Here is a 20,089-nt window from a genome sequence, read left to right on the forward strand (position 1 = left end):
GCCATATATTTTTCCAGATATATTTATGCATTTACATATGCATGTATTTATGAACTATTTATACAAAATGAATCACAATGTATATACATAACTTATTCCTTCTTTTTTTTAAAAGATTTATTTATTTATGATAGACATAGGGAGAGAGAGAGGGGCAGAGACACTGGAGGAGGGAGAAGCAGGCTCCATGCCGGGAGCCCAATGTGGGACTCGATCCTGGGACTCCAGGATCGCGCCCTGGGCCAAAGGCAGGTGCCAAACTGCTGAGCCACCCAGGGATCCCCATTATTCCTTCTTTTTAAAAAATTTATTTATTTATTCATGAGAGACACACAGAGAGAAGCAGAGACACAGGCAGAGGGAGAAGCAGGCTCCACGCAGGAAGCCCGATGTGAGACTCAATCCCAGGACCCCAGGATCACGCCCTGAGCCAAAGATAGATGCTCAACCACTGAGCCACCCAGGTGTCCCAAGATTTTTATTTTTATTTATTTATTTTTATTTTTATTTTTATTTTTTTTAGATTTTTATTTTTAAGTAATTTCTACACTCAACGTGGGACTCACAACCCTGAGATCAAGAGTCACATGTTTCACCAACTGAGCCAGTCAGACACCCCTAGGTTCTTTTTTTTAATTTAAATTTTGAGCCACCTAGAATTTATTTTGATTTAAGAAATGAATTCAGCTTTATTTGTTTCCATATTGTCTGGTCACTTTCCCTAACATCATTTACTGAATAGCACATCTCTTCCTTTCCCCTGCCATTTGAAATGCAACTATATCTTGTGCCAATCCTCCATATGTACTTGGTTCTATTTCTAACCCCTCTGTTTTCTTTTATTGATTTGTTTGGCTTTATACCAGTAGTATCTTGCTATATAAATCTGCAGTCTTTCATATGTCTTAATATCTGGTAGATATATTCCCTATCTTCAATTTTTTTTTCAGATTTTTCCTGATTATTCACTCGTGTTTAAATTCTTCCGGCTAAATCCTCTTCTCTCCCCCTCACTCCCTTTCTCTGTGTCTCTCCTGAATAAGTAAATAAAATCTTTAAAAATATATATCTGATAGGTTCAAGTTCAGTAGACTGAATATGAAGCACTGGAAGTGCAACGATAACCTACGAACACTGACACATTACACCGGTGTGATCTGCACCGTGTGTTGGCTGGAAGGTGTTTGGGGGGTCTGGGGAGCCCTGAGGTGACCCCGTCTTGGGCAGTTCTTTCTGCTCCTTTCCTTTCTCTTGGCTGCAGGCTGCAGAACGTAGCAATGTTGGGGTGGGGTTGGAGGGGAGGTGGTACCATCCAGCGGATGAGAACCTGAACAGGAATTGGCCTTGTCCTCCTTTTCTGTGACTGCAGCTACAGATCATCAGGACTGGGACGCCCGGGTGGTTCAGCGGTTGAACGTCTGCCTTTGGCTCAGGGCGTGATCCCGGGGTTCCGGGATCGAGTCCCACATGGAGCCTGCTTCTCCCTCTGCCTGTGTCTCTGTGCCTCTCTCTGTGTCTCTCATGAATAAATAAATGAAATCTTAAAAAAAAAAAAAAAAAAAAAACGATCATCAGGACCCTGAGGAAGTGCCTGGCGGAGAAGACCCAGGAGGGCCGGGACTGACCCAAGGAAATTTGGTTATGTGCTGTTTTGGTCTGACTAATACAAATGCTTATACTTTTCATTTTTTCCATGTCCTTTCTAGCCAGAGCAGAGAAGTGTTTCCATGCCCATGTCAAGCCAAGAGATGACAGCACTGGGCAAGTCTGCATCTGAGCCATGAGCTGATGCTCTGCACCCTGAGCCCAGTGGGGAGGCAGCCTCCAGCCTGCACTTGTCAGGGCTTGCTTGTGTTCCGGGCACCAGAGGCCAGCTTGTTTTGGAGCTGAGGGACTCAGAATCAGAAGGGGGTGCCAAGCACATCTGTGCCTAGGAGTAGTCTGAAGACATACAGAGAAAGCTTTGTGCTGAGGTCCTGCGGCCAGACAGCCTCAATTCCAGGCCTGGCCCAGCCATTCAACAGCTGTGTGACCCAGCATGTTATTTCATCTCCCTGTCCCTCAGTTTCCACTTCTGTAAAAGCAGAATCAGAGGAGCACCCATTTGGCAGGACTGCTTAAGCTGGAAATAGGCATCTAGCCTAGCACCCAGTTCATAGTAGGCCCTCAGGGAGCAGGGGGCATCAGCTCATTACTGCAGGAGAGGCCTCATTGCTCCTTATACTCGACAGCAGCGGTGACGGGGGTGGGGTGTGGGGTACTGCAGGGTTCCCGTACCCTTCACAGACCCGGGAATGCGCTTCTCACACTGGATAAACCGGGCTATCCCACTGCCCGTCCCTAGCCTTGCCCACCTTCAGACTTGCTCCATCCCTAGATGAGCTCTGGGCCCAGCAGAGTGTGGAAAATGGGATGTGGAAAGCTTGAATGGACTTGGAATCTCCCTGAACCTAAACAGAGACCATCTGGGGAATGCACTTCCCCTCTTTCTTGAGACCACTGGTGTCATATAGCTGTGAGGTTATCAGCATCCCTGGAGAAATCAGGTGGTGGTGGCAAATCTAACTGGAAGCCCAAGGTGGGCTTTCCAGGCAGCCCTTACCCTGTGTTCCTTGGTATGTAAGCAAGCTAGAGCCTCTAGGGCCTGTGGGCCTGTGTTGCAAGGTTGTAGTTTCTATAGTAACAAGGAAGGCTCCAGCTGAGTTCCAGTTGGCTCTGCTGTTGGTGAAGCAGTATAAACAAAGGCCAAAACCCAGACTCAAGGTGAGGTTCCTTGGGAAGGGGGTCAGGGGAGATAGCCTCCAAGGTCCCTTCTAGTCCTTGGTCCTGTGATTTCACCAGCCCATAACTAGTGCTTGCTCACCATCCTGCATCTATATAAAGCAGCAGCTCAGCCTGTTAGTGCATTGGGACACCAGGAGGGCTTTAAGAGCTCCGGATACTAGCCTCCCACCTCCAGAGATTCTGAGTTGGTCTTGGGTAGGGCTTGGATATCGGGATTTTTAAAATCTTCCGATTCTTTGGATTCTAACATGCCGCCAAGGCTGAAAACGAGTGGTCAAAAGGCAGGCGAGCTAATAATGATTAATAATTATAATTTATGTTGCAAAAAAAATAATTATAATTTATGTGCCAGACACTGTGCTAAGTGCATTATCTACATCATCTCTTTTAATCCCCTCAATAAGCTCCATTTTCCAGATGAAGAAACATGCTCAGAAAGGGTAAGTGACTTCCCAAGGCCAGAGAGCAGTAAACACCAGTGTTCTATCCCAGAGCCATCAGGCTGGTAACCCTTACATAACTGCTTTGGAAGCCATGTGAAAGGGGAAATGGGGACATGTCTGGGTCAGGCCCCTGAGGGACCCTCAATACCCTAGGTGAGGTTTCCTGTACCCAAGCCAAGGTCCCCAGCCCTATGCCACCCCCAGCATCTTGTCTGGTTGGATAGGAGTGCTGGCAGGCCAGGCGGGGTTGGCTGCTTCCCCAGAACCCAGTGGCTTGTGGGGAGGCCCTATGGGACCCACCTTTTAATTTGGGAGAGGTGGAACCTGACACCTTGCGCTCAGAGCTGGTGAATCATGTGCTCTGTTTCCCAGCCCTCCTGATGAATGGCAGTCTTTCAACTTTGGACACAGCATCAGATGAGATTTTGTTCCCAGGGGAGTGAGGAGTGGTTGGGAATCACATTTTGTTCACCAGGTGTTTGGGGTTTAGAGCAGACTCAGGAAAAAAGTCAGGAGCCATCCATAAAATAGAACCAGGGCCTTTTTATTTGTAGTTTCATTGAACTTGAGTGAAAGGCCAGCCCAGCAGGTACCTGTTTTACTGGCAGTAAAAGGAAATTAGGCAGCAATTATTTAAAAGGAGTTTGAGTTGTTTAAATCTCCAGTTTAGAGGTGCATGTATGTTTTAAAAGAAAGTTTACAGGGCTGAGGGATTTGGGCTGAACCCTTTTTGATAAAAATGATGTGGAAAATATTTTCCTTTCTCATTTGAAACCTTTCCCTTTGCTGTTTGTTTCCTAAATTTAGCAGTCAAGAAGAAGTAAGCAAATCTAGGTGGAAAAAAAACTGAAGCCAGCCAGGCAAGATTCAAAGTTTAATTGAAGTGACGGACTGAAAATAAAACTCTCCAAGATGAGAAATAATTCTCCCCATTTTATAGAGCAGAGTCATTATTTCAGCTTAAACGATTTCATGTGTGACTGACCTTGTTGGACGTGGAAGTACTGGGTCGGGCACTTTCCAAAAGGACAGACTAGGGGGTCTAAACATCAGCCAAGAGCTCTTGGAGGAGGATGGTGGGCTCTGGGAGGCCCAGCAGGCTGTCACTCACCATCTCCCAACCCTCCTTCCTTGCCAGGGCAACTCAAGGGACTAAGTTGTGATCCAGATGGAACCCCCCTACCCCAAAGCCTGACCACAGTCATGGCTGCCGGAGAAGGCTCAAGTCACTGGGCCAGAGGCCAGGGACCAGCCTGGTATCTTAGAATAGCTGCCACCAAACTGTGTCATTGTCATCAGTGGCTCATCTTTTGGTTTTTATTTCTTACTTTAGGAGAGTGGTTTTCTATTCTTTGGAATGACTGAGGGACTGACATCTCTGAATTTTTTGTTATTAGAGAGGATAGTCAACTCAAACTAGTTTAAACAAAAAAAGGGGGGTGGGTAGTCCTAGGTGACTCAGTGGTTGAGAATCTGCCTTCTGCTCAGGGCATGATCCCGGGTCTGGAGATCGAGTCCCGCATCGGGCTCCCTGCGGGGAGCCTGCTTCTCCCTCTACCTATGTCTCTGCCTCTCTGTGTCTCTCATAAAATCTCTTTTTAAAAAAGACAGAGAGGTAGTAGATAGGTAGGTAGGTAGGAAGGTAGATAGGCAGATAGGTACAGATGGATACCAAAAGACCCAAGATGAATTTGTATCAGATATGACTAGCTCCAGGGGCCCCCAAATAATATCATTATAGCTCTTTCTTTCTGTCTCTTGGCTATGATTGTTTTTTCTTGGCTTCATTCTCCAGACAAAATTTCTCCATGTAATAAGCAAGAGGACTTGCCTCCCAGGCTTAGCAGTGATGACAAAAAGAGCTCATCTTCTAGAAAGGTCTCAGGGTGGACTCTGATTGGCCCAGATTGAGTCAAACGATAATTGCTTCACCAATCTCTGTGTCTTGGAGTGTGGTGATAGATCAGCCTATCCCGGTGGCCCGCCCCCACTCCCCCCATGGTGGTGATTGAGGTGTTGGTGGGACAGGAGGATAGTGATTAACAGTCCTGTCAGGAGATATGAGTGGGAAGGAGGTCCCCAAGGCAAGCAGAAACTACCCTGCCACCAAGTTGGTCCACCTCAGTTCCAAGTAATGTGTGTTAGCCAAGTGCGTGTGTGTGGGAGGGAAAGGGGACTAATGGGGTCATGACAGCTCATCGCTCATGTATTCATTAGCCACTGATTTTGAATCCTACCAAGAGGCATGGTTCCGGGTTTTAGAATCCAGGATTAAACAAAACAGATGATCTCTGCCCTGGTGAATCCTATATTCTTGTGGGGAGAAGCCGTCAGAAAGATAAAATAACTAAACAAAATGTTCATAGAACATCAGATGGCCCTAGGCGCTGTAAGGCTATTCAGAACAAGGCAAGAGGTTCGGGAATGTGGGGCTGGGATCATGGTGTTACAGGTAGGGGTTAGAGAAGGCTCACAGAAGTGAGGTTTGAGCAGAGCCTTGCAGAGAGGTGAAAGAGGGAGCTACCCAGACATCTGGAAGAGCCTTCTATAAAGGAGAAGGAACAGAAGGGTTGAGGGGAAGGATACCAGCCGGCTCAAGGAACATAAGGAGGCTAGTGTGGCCAGCACAGAGCAGAGAGGGGCAACTACAGAACCTGAGCCCAGGAGGTAACTGGGCCCCCACTCATAGAGTGTCCTGGGCCCCTGTGAGCTCCGGGGCCTGTGCCCTGAGGAAGAGCAGAAGCCATGGAAGGTCATGTGATGTGTCAGAGGATCCCTTTTGTTCGCTATCGTTTTCTCCCCTGTTGATTATAGGGAAACTGAGAGCTGTGACAATATTTAAGTATTCATTCATTTGTTCATTCACTCATTCATTCCTTTACTCAGCAAACATCCACTTAGTACCCACTATGTGCTGAGTGCTGGGAGCCCAAAGGTGGAGAGCTCGCAATCTAGTGGAAAAGAAAGAGAAGTAAAACATAGATGTCAGTGCCACGTGATACGTGAAATCCACAAGCAGCTCCAAGCACCCTCATCCCCTCCAGAAAGGGCAGCAGTACGAGTCCCATATAGTGGCTCCAACTGGCTCCAAGCCCAGGATCTCAGGTCTCTCAGGCTGAACCAGATATAGCTCCTCATGGTCCTGCAGCCTAGAGCCAAAGGATGCATTTACCCGTCGCCAACGTGCTTAGTAAGCAGTGTGGGTGGGAAAACAGGAGAATAGCTACTCACTTCCCCTTTAGAAGAGGGGAGAAGGGGATAGCATTCACTGGCCACCAGTCTGTGGTGCACACACCGTCTCTGGACTCCCGTTCCAGCTAGGGTTGGGGTGGAATGGGCTTCCATGGCCAGTTCTCCAGCTACCCATGATCGGAGGTTGAGAGTGAGGACTTCTTCATGATTTTCGATGGCCATGGGATGGCGGAGCAGAGAGGGGTGATCTAGGTTCCTAGATTTCTCTTCTGGGTCCATACTGCTTTAGGTTATTTCCATCTTCCCAGCCTCTTACATAGTGTCTGCACATACTAGACTTGCAGGAAATATTTATTGATTTAGCATTAGTGGGGAGCCCATAGGACACCGCTGTGGATGCTCAGGGCAGTGGTCTTGGTCAGGCTGTGGCACATTGAGGAGGATATCATGGATGACCCCTGCATGTGTTACTTGGAGGACCAGGAGGTCAAGACTGCCCACCTCTGCAACAGGCAATGCGAGAGAAGAGCAACTTTGGTCTTCAGTGACGAACTCTTTTTGAGGTGTTAAGTTCAAAGGCCTGAAAGTCTCAAGAGCAAAGAACCAGGCCAAAGGAGGAGAGTTTCAAGAGCTGGGAGGAAACCAGCTGCAGTGTGAGCTTCGTATGAGCTGTGATGGGGTGTGTGAACTGGTTAGATACCAGGTAGAAGAGCTCTGGGTTGGGATGGGGTGAGGCCGGGGAGGCGCTGGATAGAGAGGAAATTAAAGCCCTGCAGAGGTCACATCCTAACCTTCCTCAGTGTCCCCTCCACTTGGCCGACTCGGGGCCAACAGATATTTCAACTCAGGCCCCACAGATGCTGGGTCAACACAAAAGCAGAGCTAAGCCCTCTGGGAGGGAGCAGGACACCCTTCCTAACAAGGTGGCTCACAGGTGAAGGCTTTAACCTTGGAGGACACTTGGAGTGTCACAGGCTGTGGGTCTGTAGGAGGGAGCAGCAGACACTTCTGAACAGCATCTTTGAGGATGACTAGCTCAGTTCTGAAGCCCTGAAAGGAACTCTAATGAACCTTGGCCTGAGCCCTGCTCTTCCACAGTATTCTCTACAGCCCTGAGGAAGCTTCACATGAGGGAAAGGCAGCAGGCTGGGGATGGGGGAATAGTCTAGAAGCCTTCTTGCCCTTGGCACAAGGGAGTGCTCAGCGGAGCTCTGCTGAATGAATGGGTGGCTGAATGAAGGATGAATGAATTCAAACATTCTTAAACGAATGAATGAATGATCAGATAGGCCTTAAAACTTGTGGAGGAGAGCCCCAACGTCTGGTAGATGAGCCACTCTCAATCAATGTTTATTGTGTGATGGGGTGAGTGTGGGATGAGGACTCAGAGGTTTCTTCAGCCCACAGAGTGGCCAGAAGTCCTAAATAAATAAACACGGTTATTTCCCACAGTTGACTTGCAGGATAATTAAGTGGCATACTCTCCCTTTGGGAGCCTCTGCAGTTTTTCTTTTATTTTACCTCAGACATCAACTGAAGACTGCTTTCCATTTCTCCGATCTGGTCTGGGAAGAACTGTGGGGACGGCGGGGCGGGGGAGTAGAGTTAGCGCCATCCTTCTCCCAGGTGGGAAGGACACAGAGGTCCTCTCATGCTCACTCTCAGAGTTGGACAGCTTGGGTCCTTCTAGCAATCCAGGGTTTGAGTCAAAACATTCTCCCTCTACCTCTCTCCTTCCTTCCTTCTGTGTTTCCTGAAATGGATTTCCAGCCCACATCTGTCCAATCTCTGGCATGGCACCAACTCTGAATACCAATCACAATGTAGCAGTCGAAGCCATGGTCACCATCCTGAGCATCTGTGTGTTTCATGGGGTTGGGTCCGGTGAACACAAGGAAACTTCCCTCACTGGCTCTGGTGTAAGGGTGCTCAGGGGCTGGCTCCCAGGATGGGGTGCACATAGAGGCTGGAACAGAACTGAGTGGCAGCCCTGAAGGAGATACTTGATCCCTGGAGCCTTCTGCCTTCCTGTATGGTGAGGCCTGGGGCCAGGCTTTCAGGGGAACATGGACACCCTGGGCCACTGTGGCTGTTCCCCAACATTACCGAACACCTTGGTCTCCTCTCCCCCAGATCCAGCTGCCTTGCAGGGACCATCCCTCTAGGGCTAGGCCTGTGATGGAGTCCTCACGCAGAGGTTCTGTGTACAGACCATCCTCGCCAACCCTGCCTCTGGGGGCCTGTAGCTCCAGCACAGGCTGCTGGGCAGGTGGAAGGGTTGCAGTCAGGATATGCTCAGTGTTGATGATGTTTCAAGGCACTCTGGGGAACATCCGGCCAGCAGTTTGGTTCAAATAATGAGATGTCAGGATCCATCCATCTATCCATTCATCTCAGATGTGTCCCTTCCCAGGGTCTTTCGTGGGGGGACTTTGGGAGCACCGAGTGGGGTGTGTCATCCATCACTCCCCAGCACTTAGCACCGGGGAGCCAGCGGCTCCGACATGAGGCTATTTCAGCAGCAAGCACCTGTCCCTGAGAAGATGCATCATTGTCTGCATTTGCGGTCTGGCAACTCTGGCACAAGCCGGGAAGGGCCTCCTTGTCCTCCCAGGTAGCTCTCTGTGCAGCTTGTCCAAGCTCTGGGTCACCTCCTGCAGGCCTAGGCCACGGTCAGGCCCAAGTTCATCCCTAGGAGACTCTAGATTGCTTGGCTACCTCCAGCTTGGTTGGTGGTTCCCCTCAGGACACCTCATCTCGGGGGTCACCTTCTCCAAATCCAGCAAAGAGCACTGGTAAAGAGAATGACCTTCAGGGTCAGAACAACCAGTTTGGGGATCCCTGGGTGGCGCAGCGGTTTGCCAGGATCGAATCCCACGTCGGGCTCCCGGTGCATGGAGCCTGCTTCTCTCCCTCTGCATGTGTCTCTGCCTCTCTCTATCTCTGTGACTATCATAAATAAATAAAAATTAAAAAAAAAAAAAAAAAGAACAACCAGTTTGAATCCAGAACCTGTGACTTATTATCTCTGACCTTGGGCTTTTTTTTTTTTAAGATTTTATTTATTAATTTGACACACAGAGAGAGCATGTACAAGCAGGGGAAGCAGCAGACGGAAAAGGAGAAGCAGAGTCCCCACTGAGCAGGAAGCCTGATGTGGAGCTCCCAGGACCCTGGGATCATGACCTGAGCCGAAGGCAAATGCTTAACCAATTGAGCCACCCAGGTGCCCCTCACCTTGGACTTTAAAAAAAATAAATAGGGGGTGACTCTCTGTCAGATAAATAAGTAAAATCTTAAAAAAAAAAATAGACTTCGGATCCTGGGTGGCTCAGCAGTTTGGCGCCTGCCTTTGGCCCAGGGCGCAATCCTGGAGACCTGGGATCGAGTCCCACATCAGGCTCCTAGCATGGAGCCTGCTTCTCCCTCCTCCTGTGTCTCTGCCTCTCTCTCTCTCTAGGTCTATCATGAAAAAATAAATAAATCTTTAAAAAAATAGATTTCATGTTTTTAGAGCAGTTTTAGGTACATAAGTTGAGCAGAAAGTACAGAGGGTTCCTATATGCTCCCTGTATACATGGGGTTACTGTTTTTAACCTTCTTGAGCCTCGGTTTCCCTATCTGTACAATGGGGGAGATAATGATCTCTTGCTCACAGAGTTGGGATAAGGTACAAGCGAGGTAACAGCAGCTGGCTCCTGCCTGTATGGTGAGACCTGAACACACAGTGGCTACTTTATCCTCCTGCCTGTGACCCCTCTGATGCTGACCTTTGTCTCAGGTGACAGGAACACCCTCCAGAGGCTTCGATGAGAAGGCGTACCTGGCAGCCAAGCAGCTGAAGGCCGGAGAGGACCCTTACAGGCAGCATGCCTTCAACCAGCTGGAGAGTGACAAGCTGAGCCCGGACCGAGCCATCCGGGACACCCGCCATTACAGGTACAGCCTCCATGGAGCTGCAGAGGAAGCAAAGTGGAGGGAAGGGCCGACCCCCATTGGCTTACATCCTTGCAGTCAACGTGGGCCTAAGAAATGAGAAAGATTTCCTCAGACTCAATCTGGTTACTGAGACAATCAAACCCTCAGCTTCAGTTCTCCTGACTCCACTCACTGGAACCCACTGAGAGCAGGCTGCCAGGGGGGCCGCAGGGGAGTCGGAGGGGGTGGGGGAGCCTGCTGGTGCTGCCTGAGGTGAAGGGGGCCACCAGCCCTGCCCGCACCGTGCAAACAGTGGAGTGCTGTGCACTGCCCCATCAGAAGCCCTTTTCTTCTCTCCTTCCAGCCCCGCTGCCCCACTTCCTCAGCAGTTCCCAGAAATGTTTCCCAGCCTCCCTCTTGGGCCTCTCAGTGTGGGAGGTGGGAGAGGCCCCAGAGCAGGACCAAGGAAACCTTCCATGATGATCCCTGCTCTGACTCTCCTCCATGTGAGTGACCAACCTTGGGCAAGCCATCAATGCCCCATCCTTGGTTCAGGCCCTCGATGTGTCACATCTAGGTTATAGTCGCCATTTCCAGTCCCCTCTTCTGGCCCTCACCTATGGGAACAATCTGAGGTCTTTACCTTGAAGTGCAAGCCACCCCTCCTTGCCCTGAGCCTCTGCTCCTTTTCAGCCAGCACTCAATGCTCCCTTAGTCCAATACCCCGCTGTCCTCTCTTGTCTATGCACACACGTTTCCTCTGCCTACACCCCACCCCCTCACTTGCACCTGCACGACTCCCCTCAGTGTCCTGTCCTCCAGAGAAAGCTCCTTGCCAGCCCAGGCTGGTTTGGGGGCTTCCTCTGTGCTCTGTGCAGATGGGGCAGTGAGGGCCTATTGGAGCAGACTCACCCATGTGTCTGCAGTTTTGAGTCACCAGCATGGGCTCTTGGACCCGCCTATGTACCTATCACCTGCCTGGTCCTGGTCTAAGTGTAGGTGGGGATGATGCAGGTCAAGATTGCTTTTCCTTCTGAAGCAGCTACTCTACAGCACAGAAGGTATATGTGAGGGATCCCTGGGTGGCGCAGCGGTTTGGTGCCTGCCTTTGGCCCAGGGCGCGATCCTGGAGACCCGGGATCGAATCCCACATCGGGCTCCCGGGGCATGGAGCCTGCTTCTCCCTCTGCCTATGTCTCTGCCTCTCTCTCTCTCTCTCTCTCTGTGTGTGTGTGACTATCATAAATAAATAAATTTTTAAAAAAAAGAAGGTATATGTGAGATAAGGGTGCAGGAGGGGACATGCTTCTAGCACCTTTCATGTTGCTCATGGAGGTGTGCCTGAAATCCAGTGGGCTTGGCAGCCTGTCAAGGTGAGATGAACATGGAGTTGGGGGTGCCCCAGACTGTCCCCACTGTATCGGAACCCTAGCACTGCCAGCCTCCAGAAACTCATGCTACCAAATAGGACAATAATCCTGCTACTTGGAAAGGCCTCCACCCGGGTCCAATGGCCAGCTCAGATCTCAGTTCTTTCTCAGTCAGTCCTGGTGCAGAGTTCGCCTGTGCTCTGGGGCCTACAAGGCTATGTTCACACAGCTCTACTTGGAGACCTTTCCTGGCAACCCTGACCGTGGCTAGCCTAGACCCCAAGGCCTGCTTCTGTGGACCCACATCTCTGAACTGATCCAGGGTTAGCCTGAATCACCTTTGCCCTCCCTCCCACTGAGTTCCCCTCAGGTGTTCACTGAAGAAATCAAAGGAGGAGTTCCTCTTGGGGCAACGCATGTTTTAAAATGTGTTCAATCCAATTCAAATCCAAGGCAAGGGTGGTGAGGCTGGCCTCCCTTCCTGCCCCAGTATTGCCGTCAGCCCTTCTGGAAGCCCGAGGTGGATCCGGGTGTGTGTGCATGCCAGTGCATGTGTGTGGAGGTGGAGCAACCAAGGTGCTGGCTTTCACTTGGTGGGGTGAGCCATCCTCTTCCCCTTGGCCCTCCAGACTGCAGCTTCTGCTGGACTCCAAACTGTCAGGCTAGTTCCTAGTCCAGCTCTCAATCTCAATCTGTTCCCTCAAGAGGAACAGAGAGACCAGGCAAGACAGACCTACCAGCATCACAAATAAAACCCCACCAGCCCCAGACTTGAAACACAGACATAGGACAGACCTCTTCAGAGGCTCTTGACTCCTGGGATAAATCCCCATCATCATAGTTGTAAATCCTAGAGAAATGCAGAGTGGAGAGAGTTGGAAGGGGCAGACTGGGAGGAGGTCAGGTCCACCCTCCAGATGGGGTATAGGTAGGTTGGCCACTTTCGGGTGGAAGATGGACATCACTATCCAGATTCTCTCCTATCCGGGCACCAGATGGTTGGGGTTCACAGTCAGGACCTGGTCCCTAGAGGTCAATGCTGGGAGCTGGGAACCCAGGAAGTGGCTGTTTCTCCCAGCACCCCCCATCTCAGTAGGCCAAGCCCACTCCCACTTCAGGAAGCCTGGCTTCTCAGGGGGCAGACGTGCATTTCCCTATACATGGAGAATTATTTTAAAGCCTCCCAGGATTCCTCCCATGAGGGTCCCAGGCTGGTGCAACTCCTGCCTTTCTGACCCAGTCTGCTCTGCGGAGCAGGAAATGGGCCTGGGAATTCAGCTGTAAGCTGCTGTCAGTGGAGTGAATGCTGGAATGAAAAAACCATTACTGCTGGAATAGTCAGAGAGCAATTGTAATAAAGAAGATTGCCGTGAAAACCAGCTGCCTTCCCGCCGGCCCCAGGAGCATGAAGAGACAGGGCTGAAGGCTGGCAGGAATGGATTGTTTTAATTCCTTTTCCTGAGGAGGGGGAAGCCAATGGCTAAAAATGTGGTGTGAGATGGAGAAGAGGATCCCAGAGCTGCTGAGGGAGGGAGCAGGGTGGCAGGAACTGCTCTGCGGGCTTCTCGGGGCTTCTCGGGGCTTCTGTGTGCTCCAGGAGGAGTGAGGCTGCTCCCCTGCCTGGGTCACCAGCCTACTGTTGACGCTGGGCAGTGAGAGGGAGGGAGTCACAGCAGGATAAGAGAGGGGTGATTCCTCGCCAGATCCTACAAGTGCCGTGAGCCAGGAGAAGAGAAATAAGCTACAGGGTGCCAGACATGGAACAGGGGCTGTTCGCCCCTGTCCCCCATTTTGTCTCTCTCCAGCAGGCCCGGAGTTCTGTCTTCTGGCCCAAGGCTGGGTTCCCCAGCCTAGAGGGGTGCCTGCCCCCACATGGTGGTCAGAGCCCCCCTAAACACTTCAGTGATGGGGGCTCCAAGGTCTGTAGGTCTTTGGTAAAGATGACCGGGCCTGGGAAGGTGCCCCAACCTGTGGCATCTCTCCAAGGACTCCAGGCCGGGTGGGCTGAGTGAGGTGGACTGTGGGCGGAGAGGGGCAGGGTGCACCCCTGGCTGCAGGCTTGCCTTCCCTGTCCTACCTGGGGCAGCAAGCTGGACAGAGAAAGGCCTCGAGCCTGCCCTGTGGATACTCTTACCGTGCCCTCTGACCTCTGTGCTCCATTCTCAGTTGCCCATCTGTGTCCTACTCTGCGGACCTGCCAGCCACCAGCGTCATCATCACCTTCCACAACGAGGCCCGCTCCACCCTCCTGCGCACGGTGAAGAGGTAAGCCCCATCTCACCAGTGCTGCTCCCCGAGGAGTTCTCAGGAAGATCTGCCTGGCTGGGTGGGCGCATTGAGACAGGGTGCTGGGCCAGACGGCATGAAGATCTCACCCAGTGGGAGGGGAGTCCTTGTCCTTCCAAGAAGCTGGAGCTGATCAATCAGCAGGAAATCCAGTTGTCATTGGGACACACAAACACAAGGTCAGGTCCCCCAGGACAAGGGCAGATATTCAAGGGTCGGGAGCCATGAAGCCATGAGGGAGGGACATGAAGCCTCAGGTTGATGGGATGTCCACCAGTAGGTGCCGGTCAGCGATTCAGAGGGAGGTGTCCCTCTGTCCTCCTCAACTTGGCCCTGTGGTCAAGTTTAACTCCTACTCACACCATTTCTTTTTTCTTTCTTTTTTGTTTTTTAAGATTTTATTTACTTATTCATGAGAGACACACAGAGAGAGGTAGAGACATAGGCAGAGGGAGAAGCAGGCTCCTTGTAGGGAGCCCGATGCAGGACTTGATCCCAGGATCCCGGGATCATGATCTGAACCAAAGGCAGATGCTCAACCACTGAGCCACCCGGGCACCCCTCACCCCATTTCGTTAATGAGAATAGGATTTGGATTATTCCAGGGATTAAAGATCTCCTTTCTTCCCAAGGAGTAGAGGAAGAGGAAGGATGGTGGGAAGGAAAGTTAAGGAGATTCCTTTTCTGGCAGGTAGTTCCAGGGCCAGCTGAGTGCTGCCCTCCCCACCCCTACACCAGGGCAGGGTTTGTTAAGCCTAAGCCATAGGAGCAGCTACAAGTCGTCCTGTCTTGACCTCTAAACTGAGGCAGTCCCCACAACCAAACTGAGGCAATCCCACAATCTGGCACGGGTCCCTGCAGGTGCCTGCAAGTCCAGGCAGTGGGGTCAGCCAGGTCCTCGGAAGAGCCTGAGGACCACGCCGCTCCTCAGCCATTGATCAGGGCCAGGGAGTTTTTCGAGAAGCTGCTCTTGGAGAGTTGCTGGCCCCTGAGCTGGGTACGGGGGATCCCTGTGGCAGGGAGAGGTAAACGGACGGTGACCCCTAAATCCAGGCTCCTCTGTCCCCGTCACTCCAGTGTCCTGAACCGAACTCCAGCCAGCCTGATCCAGGAGATCATTTTAGTGGATGACTTCAGTTCAGACCGTAAGTTTCCACCTCCTATTATTTGCACCCTTCTGAACCCTCATTTTCCCAGAATGTGGAGGCCGCCCTGGATATCATGGGCAACCTCTGCCCCTCCGCCTTCCACCCCCACTGGGATCTTTATTCCTTTGTAGGTGCCCTCCCTGACTCTACTCTCAGGTGCCAAAAAAAGGGAAAGAGAGCTGTTGTTTTCATGGGACACCAGTGAGATGACATTTTTTAAAAATAAATATTTTATTTATTTAATTCATGAAATACATAGAGAGAGAGAGACAGAGACAGAGGCAGAGAGAGAAGCAGGCTCCATGCAGGGAGCCCGATGTGGGACTCAGTCCCAGGACTCAAGGATCACTCCTTGAGCCAAAGGCAGACGCTCAATTGCTAAGCCACTCAGGCGTCCCGAAATGACATTTTTTTTTTTTTAAAAAAAGGCCGTATACTGAAGATTGTCCCTTAAGTGTGGCTGCGCTGGTGTTGACCTGGCTCTGTGCGGACCTGCTGGTGCTCTCTGGCGCCCCCTGGGGGGCAATGCCCTAAGTACAGGCGGTCCCCAGTCTGGCCTGGGAGTGGAGCACAGGGCAATCCTTTGGCCATTGGAGATGACCATGCTCCTGTGCACCTCCCCAGCCCCAGCTCTTTCCCTGGACCTACTATGAGACACCTCCTGGTCAGTTCCAAGGGTGATCAAACCCCTTTTGGTCTGATGCCCATATCTGAATGAGCTTGCTTCCTTCTCTTCATCTTCAGCTGAAGACTGTCTGCTTCTGACCAGGATCCCCAAGGTCAAGTGCCTGCGCAATGATCGGCGGGAAGGTATGTTCCTAGACCCTGGGTGCCATCACAGACCCATTTTGGTCTAGACCACTGCACCTCCTTTCTCCCTTTTGACACCGTGTCACACGAAGCCAGCATGCTCCTGCTGCATTCCTGGGGGCCAGGACCAAGGTCTGTGGAAAGACCCTTCTGCTATCCCAGGTCAGCCCCTGTCATGGCATGATGGTAGGCAAGTTGCTCTACATCTGGCTGCCTGGGTTGTCTCTTGAGTTAATAATAGTACCCTTTCTGCCTTGCATGGCTGTTGTAAGGGTTAAATGAGATAAGCTCTGTGGAAATGCTTTGAGAAAACCAGAGGACATTATCAAGCAGATGCAACCTCAAATCCAATTGAGAGGTGTTTTGGAGCATTAGCCATGGCATAGGATTGTACATGGCACTCTAGGAGGCACAAAAGAAGTATAAAACATGGTCCCTGCCCTCGGAGAGCTAAGGAGTCAGGATCCACCACAGGGATATGCTGGTCGTGATGATATGGGGGTCGAATGGAGACCCCAGGAGGGGGCATAGATGGGGCACTGTGAAACAGGTGAAAGAAACAAGGCAGGGCAGTCCAGGTTTTAGGACTCTGCAGCCACAAGCACTGTTCAGGCCTGGGTACACCTGTAATACTAACAAGCCCTCTTCCTGAGTGCTCACCCACAGGAGCCATTCCCTTTGCCTGTGTCCTCACATTCATTCCTCATAACAGCTCATTGTCCCTGTTTTGAACATAAGGAAATTGGGGCTTAAGAAGGCTCAATAATTTGCCCAGGGTGGTGAATAGAGGAGCCAGAATTCCAACATGGAGGAGGGAGGCCACCCTTAACCTCCCTCTCCTCCTCCCTGCCTGGGAAATCTGGATCTGGTCAGCAGGGGAAATGGCACAGTGAGGGCAGAGAGCAGAGCACCTTGGAAGCCAGAGAAAGGCAATTTAGACCTGATAAGGCAACTAGTAGGGAGCCACTGAAGGTTTGAGAGAGAGAGATGTGAGGGGCATAATTAAGAAAGACCAGTCAGGCCAAGGAGACCTTCTAACTGGCATGGAAGAGGCCAGAGAGAAATTTCTCCTAGGCACTGGGTTGTAAGTGCCTTTAGGCCTAGGAATATAGTGTTTCCTGGGGCTTGCCCAACACAGGTGTAAACTTTTATTAAGTGCTTTCTAGCCACCAGTGGAGTGCAAGGATGGGACAGATGGATGGATGAATACTCCGATGGATAGAGGCAGAGTACAGGGCAGAGGTATGGCTAGGGAAATCTCTCCAAGAAGCAACTGTATTCTGAGCTCTTAGGGCACCAGTGGCTGCTCTGTCAGCACCAGATGGGCCTCCTCTCTCCTCACCAGGCAAGTGCCTAGCCCTGCCTGGGGAGATGCCAAAAGTGAGGCCGTTCTTTGACTGGCTGCCAAAAGTGAGCCATCAGCAAGACTGTTTGGGATGAGGGTGGAAGCAGACCAGAATCTAGCATGTGTAGGGCTCCTAGACACAGGCACTCTCCCGCACAGGTGGGGATTATTTTCTCTCGGAGTTGTTTAGATAAGAAAATCCAGGCTCAGAGAGGTTAAATAACATGCTTAAGGTAAGTGAAGGCGCTGGCATACTAACTCCAGCCTGACTTAGTCTAGAAGATTCTCACCAGGTCACACATGATGATGCAGCTGAAGGGGATGGCCTGGAAGTCCCTGTGGTGGGCAGGGGGATGGGGGTAGAAGGGAAAGAGTTGTGGTTTCTGGTTTTCTTTTGGTACCAAAGCACACTTTATTGCACTGTCCACTCACCCCTGACTGTTCATCAGTGTGTTCCCAGAGCCCAGAACAGTGACCGGCATGCAGAGGGCATTCAGAGAATGACCTTGGAACAGTGATAGTTGATGAGTGGATGAGACAAAAGAGAGAGAGGGAGGAAATAATCAAATACAAAGTAAAACTCAATCATGGTAACTCAGAAAAAGCCTTGGCCCCTGACGGGTGCAGAGCCCTGAGACTTTGAGGGATGATGGGGAGGCAAATTGACCCCGCCTCAGCACCAACCCCTGTCCACTCCCACGGTAGGGCTGATCCGGTCCCGAGTTCGTGGGGCAGATGTGGCCACAGCTGCCGTCCTCACCTTTCTGGACAGCCACTGCGAAGTGAACACTGAGTGGCTGCAGCCCATGCTGCAGCGGGTGAAGGAGGTGAGTCCCTGTGTCCCTGGGGGAGCTCTGTCCCTTGGGATGGGCCCACGATATACTTGCCATAAGGGTGTGTGAATGGTCTTTGAAGTTGGATAGGCAGAGTAGGGGGCTAAGTGGTCTGCTTCCCCCAGAGTGACTTCACGTTTGTGAGCTTTCTCCTCTGAAAATGGGGGCAATTGTAATATTTGTCTCTTGGGGTTATGTGGATGAGAGCTTGGGTGAGCTAAAAGCTCCTCCCATGAAGAGTGGTGGTGTTTTCCTCCTGGGGGAGGCGGGTTCTGTGCTGGGGCAGGGGCAGCTTTGGGTCAAGGCTGGGAAGCCTGAGAAGGAGGGAGGGGATGGGGAATGGTGTTCTCAAGGAGATATGAGGACAGGGGGTCCCCACCACGCGCTAGTGTTTGCTAAAAAGGGGAAGGGTAGGACAGGTGGAGGGAAGGATGAGGTGATTACAGATCAACCGTAAAAAGACAAATAACCCAACTTAAAAATGGGCAAAGGATTTGAATGGACATTTCTTCAAGGCAGATACACAAATGGCCAACAAGCACATGAAAAGATGCTCAAAAGATTCAGACTTCAGGGAAATGCAAGTCAAAATCCCAGTCAGATACCATTCGATACCTACAGGATGGCTGTAACCAAAGGATGGACAATATCCAGTGCGGGCAAGGATATGGAGAAGTAGGAGCCTTTTCACTCATCGCTGGTGAGAATGTAAAATGGTGCAGCCACTTTGGAAAACAGGCTGGCGGTTCCTCAAAAGTTTAAACATGGAGTTACCACATGACCCTTCCACGACTGGGTACATACCCAAGAGACATGGAAAGATACTCCACACAAAAACTTGTACAGCAGTGTTCAGGGCAATATTATTCAGAATAGCCAAAATGTGGAAACAGCCCAAAGGTCTGTCGATATAGCCATACCATAGACTATTATTCAGCCATAAAAAGGAATAAAGTACTGATTTAATGTGGATGGAAACATTTCTGTAAGTGAAAGAAGCCGATCAAAAAAGGCCACGTATTATATGATTCCATTGATAGAGATGTCCAGAATAAAACAAAGCCATAGAAATAGAAAAGAGATTAGTGGTTGTCAGGGGCTGGATTTCTTGTTGGGATGAAGAAAATATTCCGGAATTAGATAGGGGTGATGGGTGCATAATCTTGTGAATATGCTGTAAGCCATCAAATTTGTATACTTTACCATTCATAGTGGTGAATTTTATCATATGTCAATTATGGCTAATGAAATTGCTATAAAAATGAATTATATCTCAGAATAAAAAAGTCTATAAAAAGGTGAAGGCGAGGCCCCCACAGAGCTCTGTGAGAAACCATGGGTGGTCTCCCCTGCTCCACCTCCTCCCAGGCTTTCGCGGTCCTGAGATGAGTTGTGAACTGAGGGCAGAGTGAGGCTCCAAGTGGCAGACAAGAGGATTCTGAGGGTCAGCACAGAATGTGGGGAGAGAAGAGGCTCTGTCCTGGGTCCCTCCGTAGAGGGAGAGCCAAGAGCGAGGCAGTTGATAGTTTTGATAGTTTTTTTTTACAACATAAGCTACCAACAACATCACTACCCACCCCTCCAAAAAAGAAAAAAACTAGTAAACCTAAATCTTTAGTAAAATGGACATTACCCACCAATGTTTTGGAGGTGGCTTTGTGACTAGGAGGATGAAGGAAGTAGTGAATCTGACCTAGAAGCAGATGTGGCATGAGAGAGTGACACCCAGGTTGTATAGGGAAAGGAGTCCCGGCCCTCAAGCTGCCAGGAAGACTCGACTCAGACATGTACAAAGGTGGTTGACAATTAATAAAACAACAATTCAAGCCAGCAACAGAAGAGTCACCTCAGGCAGCATATGATTCGGTGCCCCAGGAATTGTCTGGCCTGTACTTGGGAGAGCAGCTTCAGAGGAAGAAATCCTCAGCCTGCCTCAATCAGGCAGGGTTTCACTGAGGAG

General features: G+C 50.6%; 1 protein-coding gene across 1 annotated transcript in view; it reads left to right on the plus strand.

Moving 5' to 3' along the window:
* Positions 1-20,089, plus strand: part of GALNT16 (polypeptide N-acetylgalactosaminyltransferase 16) — a 90,990-nt gene that overhangs the window by 49,012 nt on the left and 21,889 nt on the right. Inside the window, exons 3-7 of the mRNA XM_026008469.2 lie at positions 10,201-10,358; positions 13,874-13,972; positions 15,071-15,138; positions 15,886-15,951; positions 18,002-18,123. Of these exons, the coding sequence (XP_025864254.2) occupies positions 10,201-10,358; positions 13,874-13,972; positions 15,071-15,138; positions 15,886-15,951; positions 18,002-18,123 (513 nt within the window). The remainder of the gene's footprint in view (positions 1-10,200; positions 10,359-13,873; positions 13,973-15,070; positions 15,139-15,885; positions 15,952-18,001; positions 18,124-20,089) is intronic.

Source organism: Vulpes vulpes, chromosome 6 (assembly GCF_048418805.1).
Source record: "Vulpes vulpes isolate BD-2025 chromosome 6, VulVul3, whole genome shotgun sequence".
NCBI classification, from domain to species: Eukaryota; Metazoa; Chordata; class Mammalia; order Carnivora; family Canidae; genus Vulpes; species Vulpes vulpes.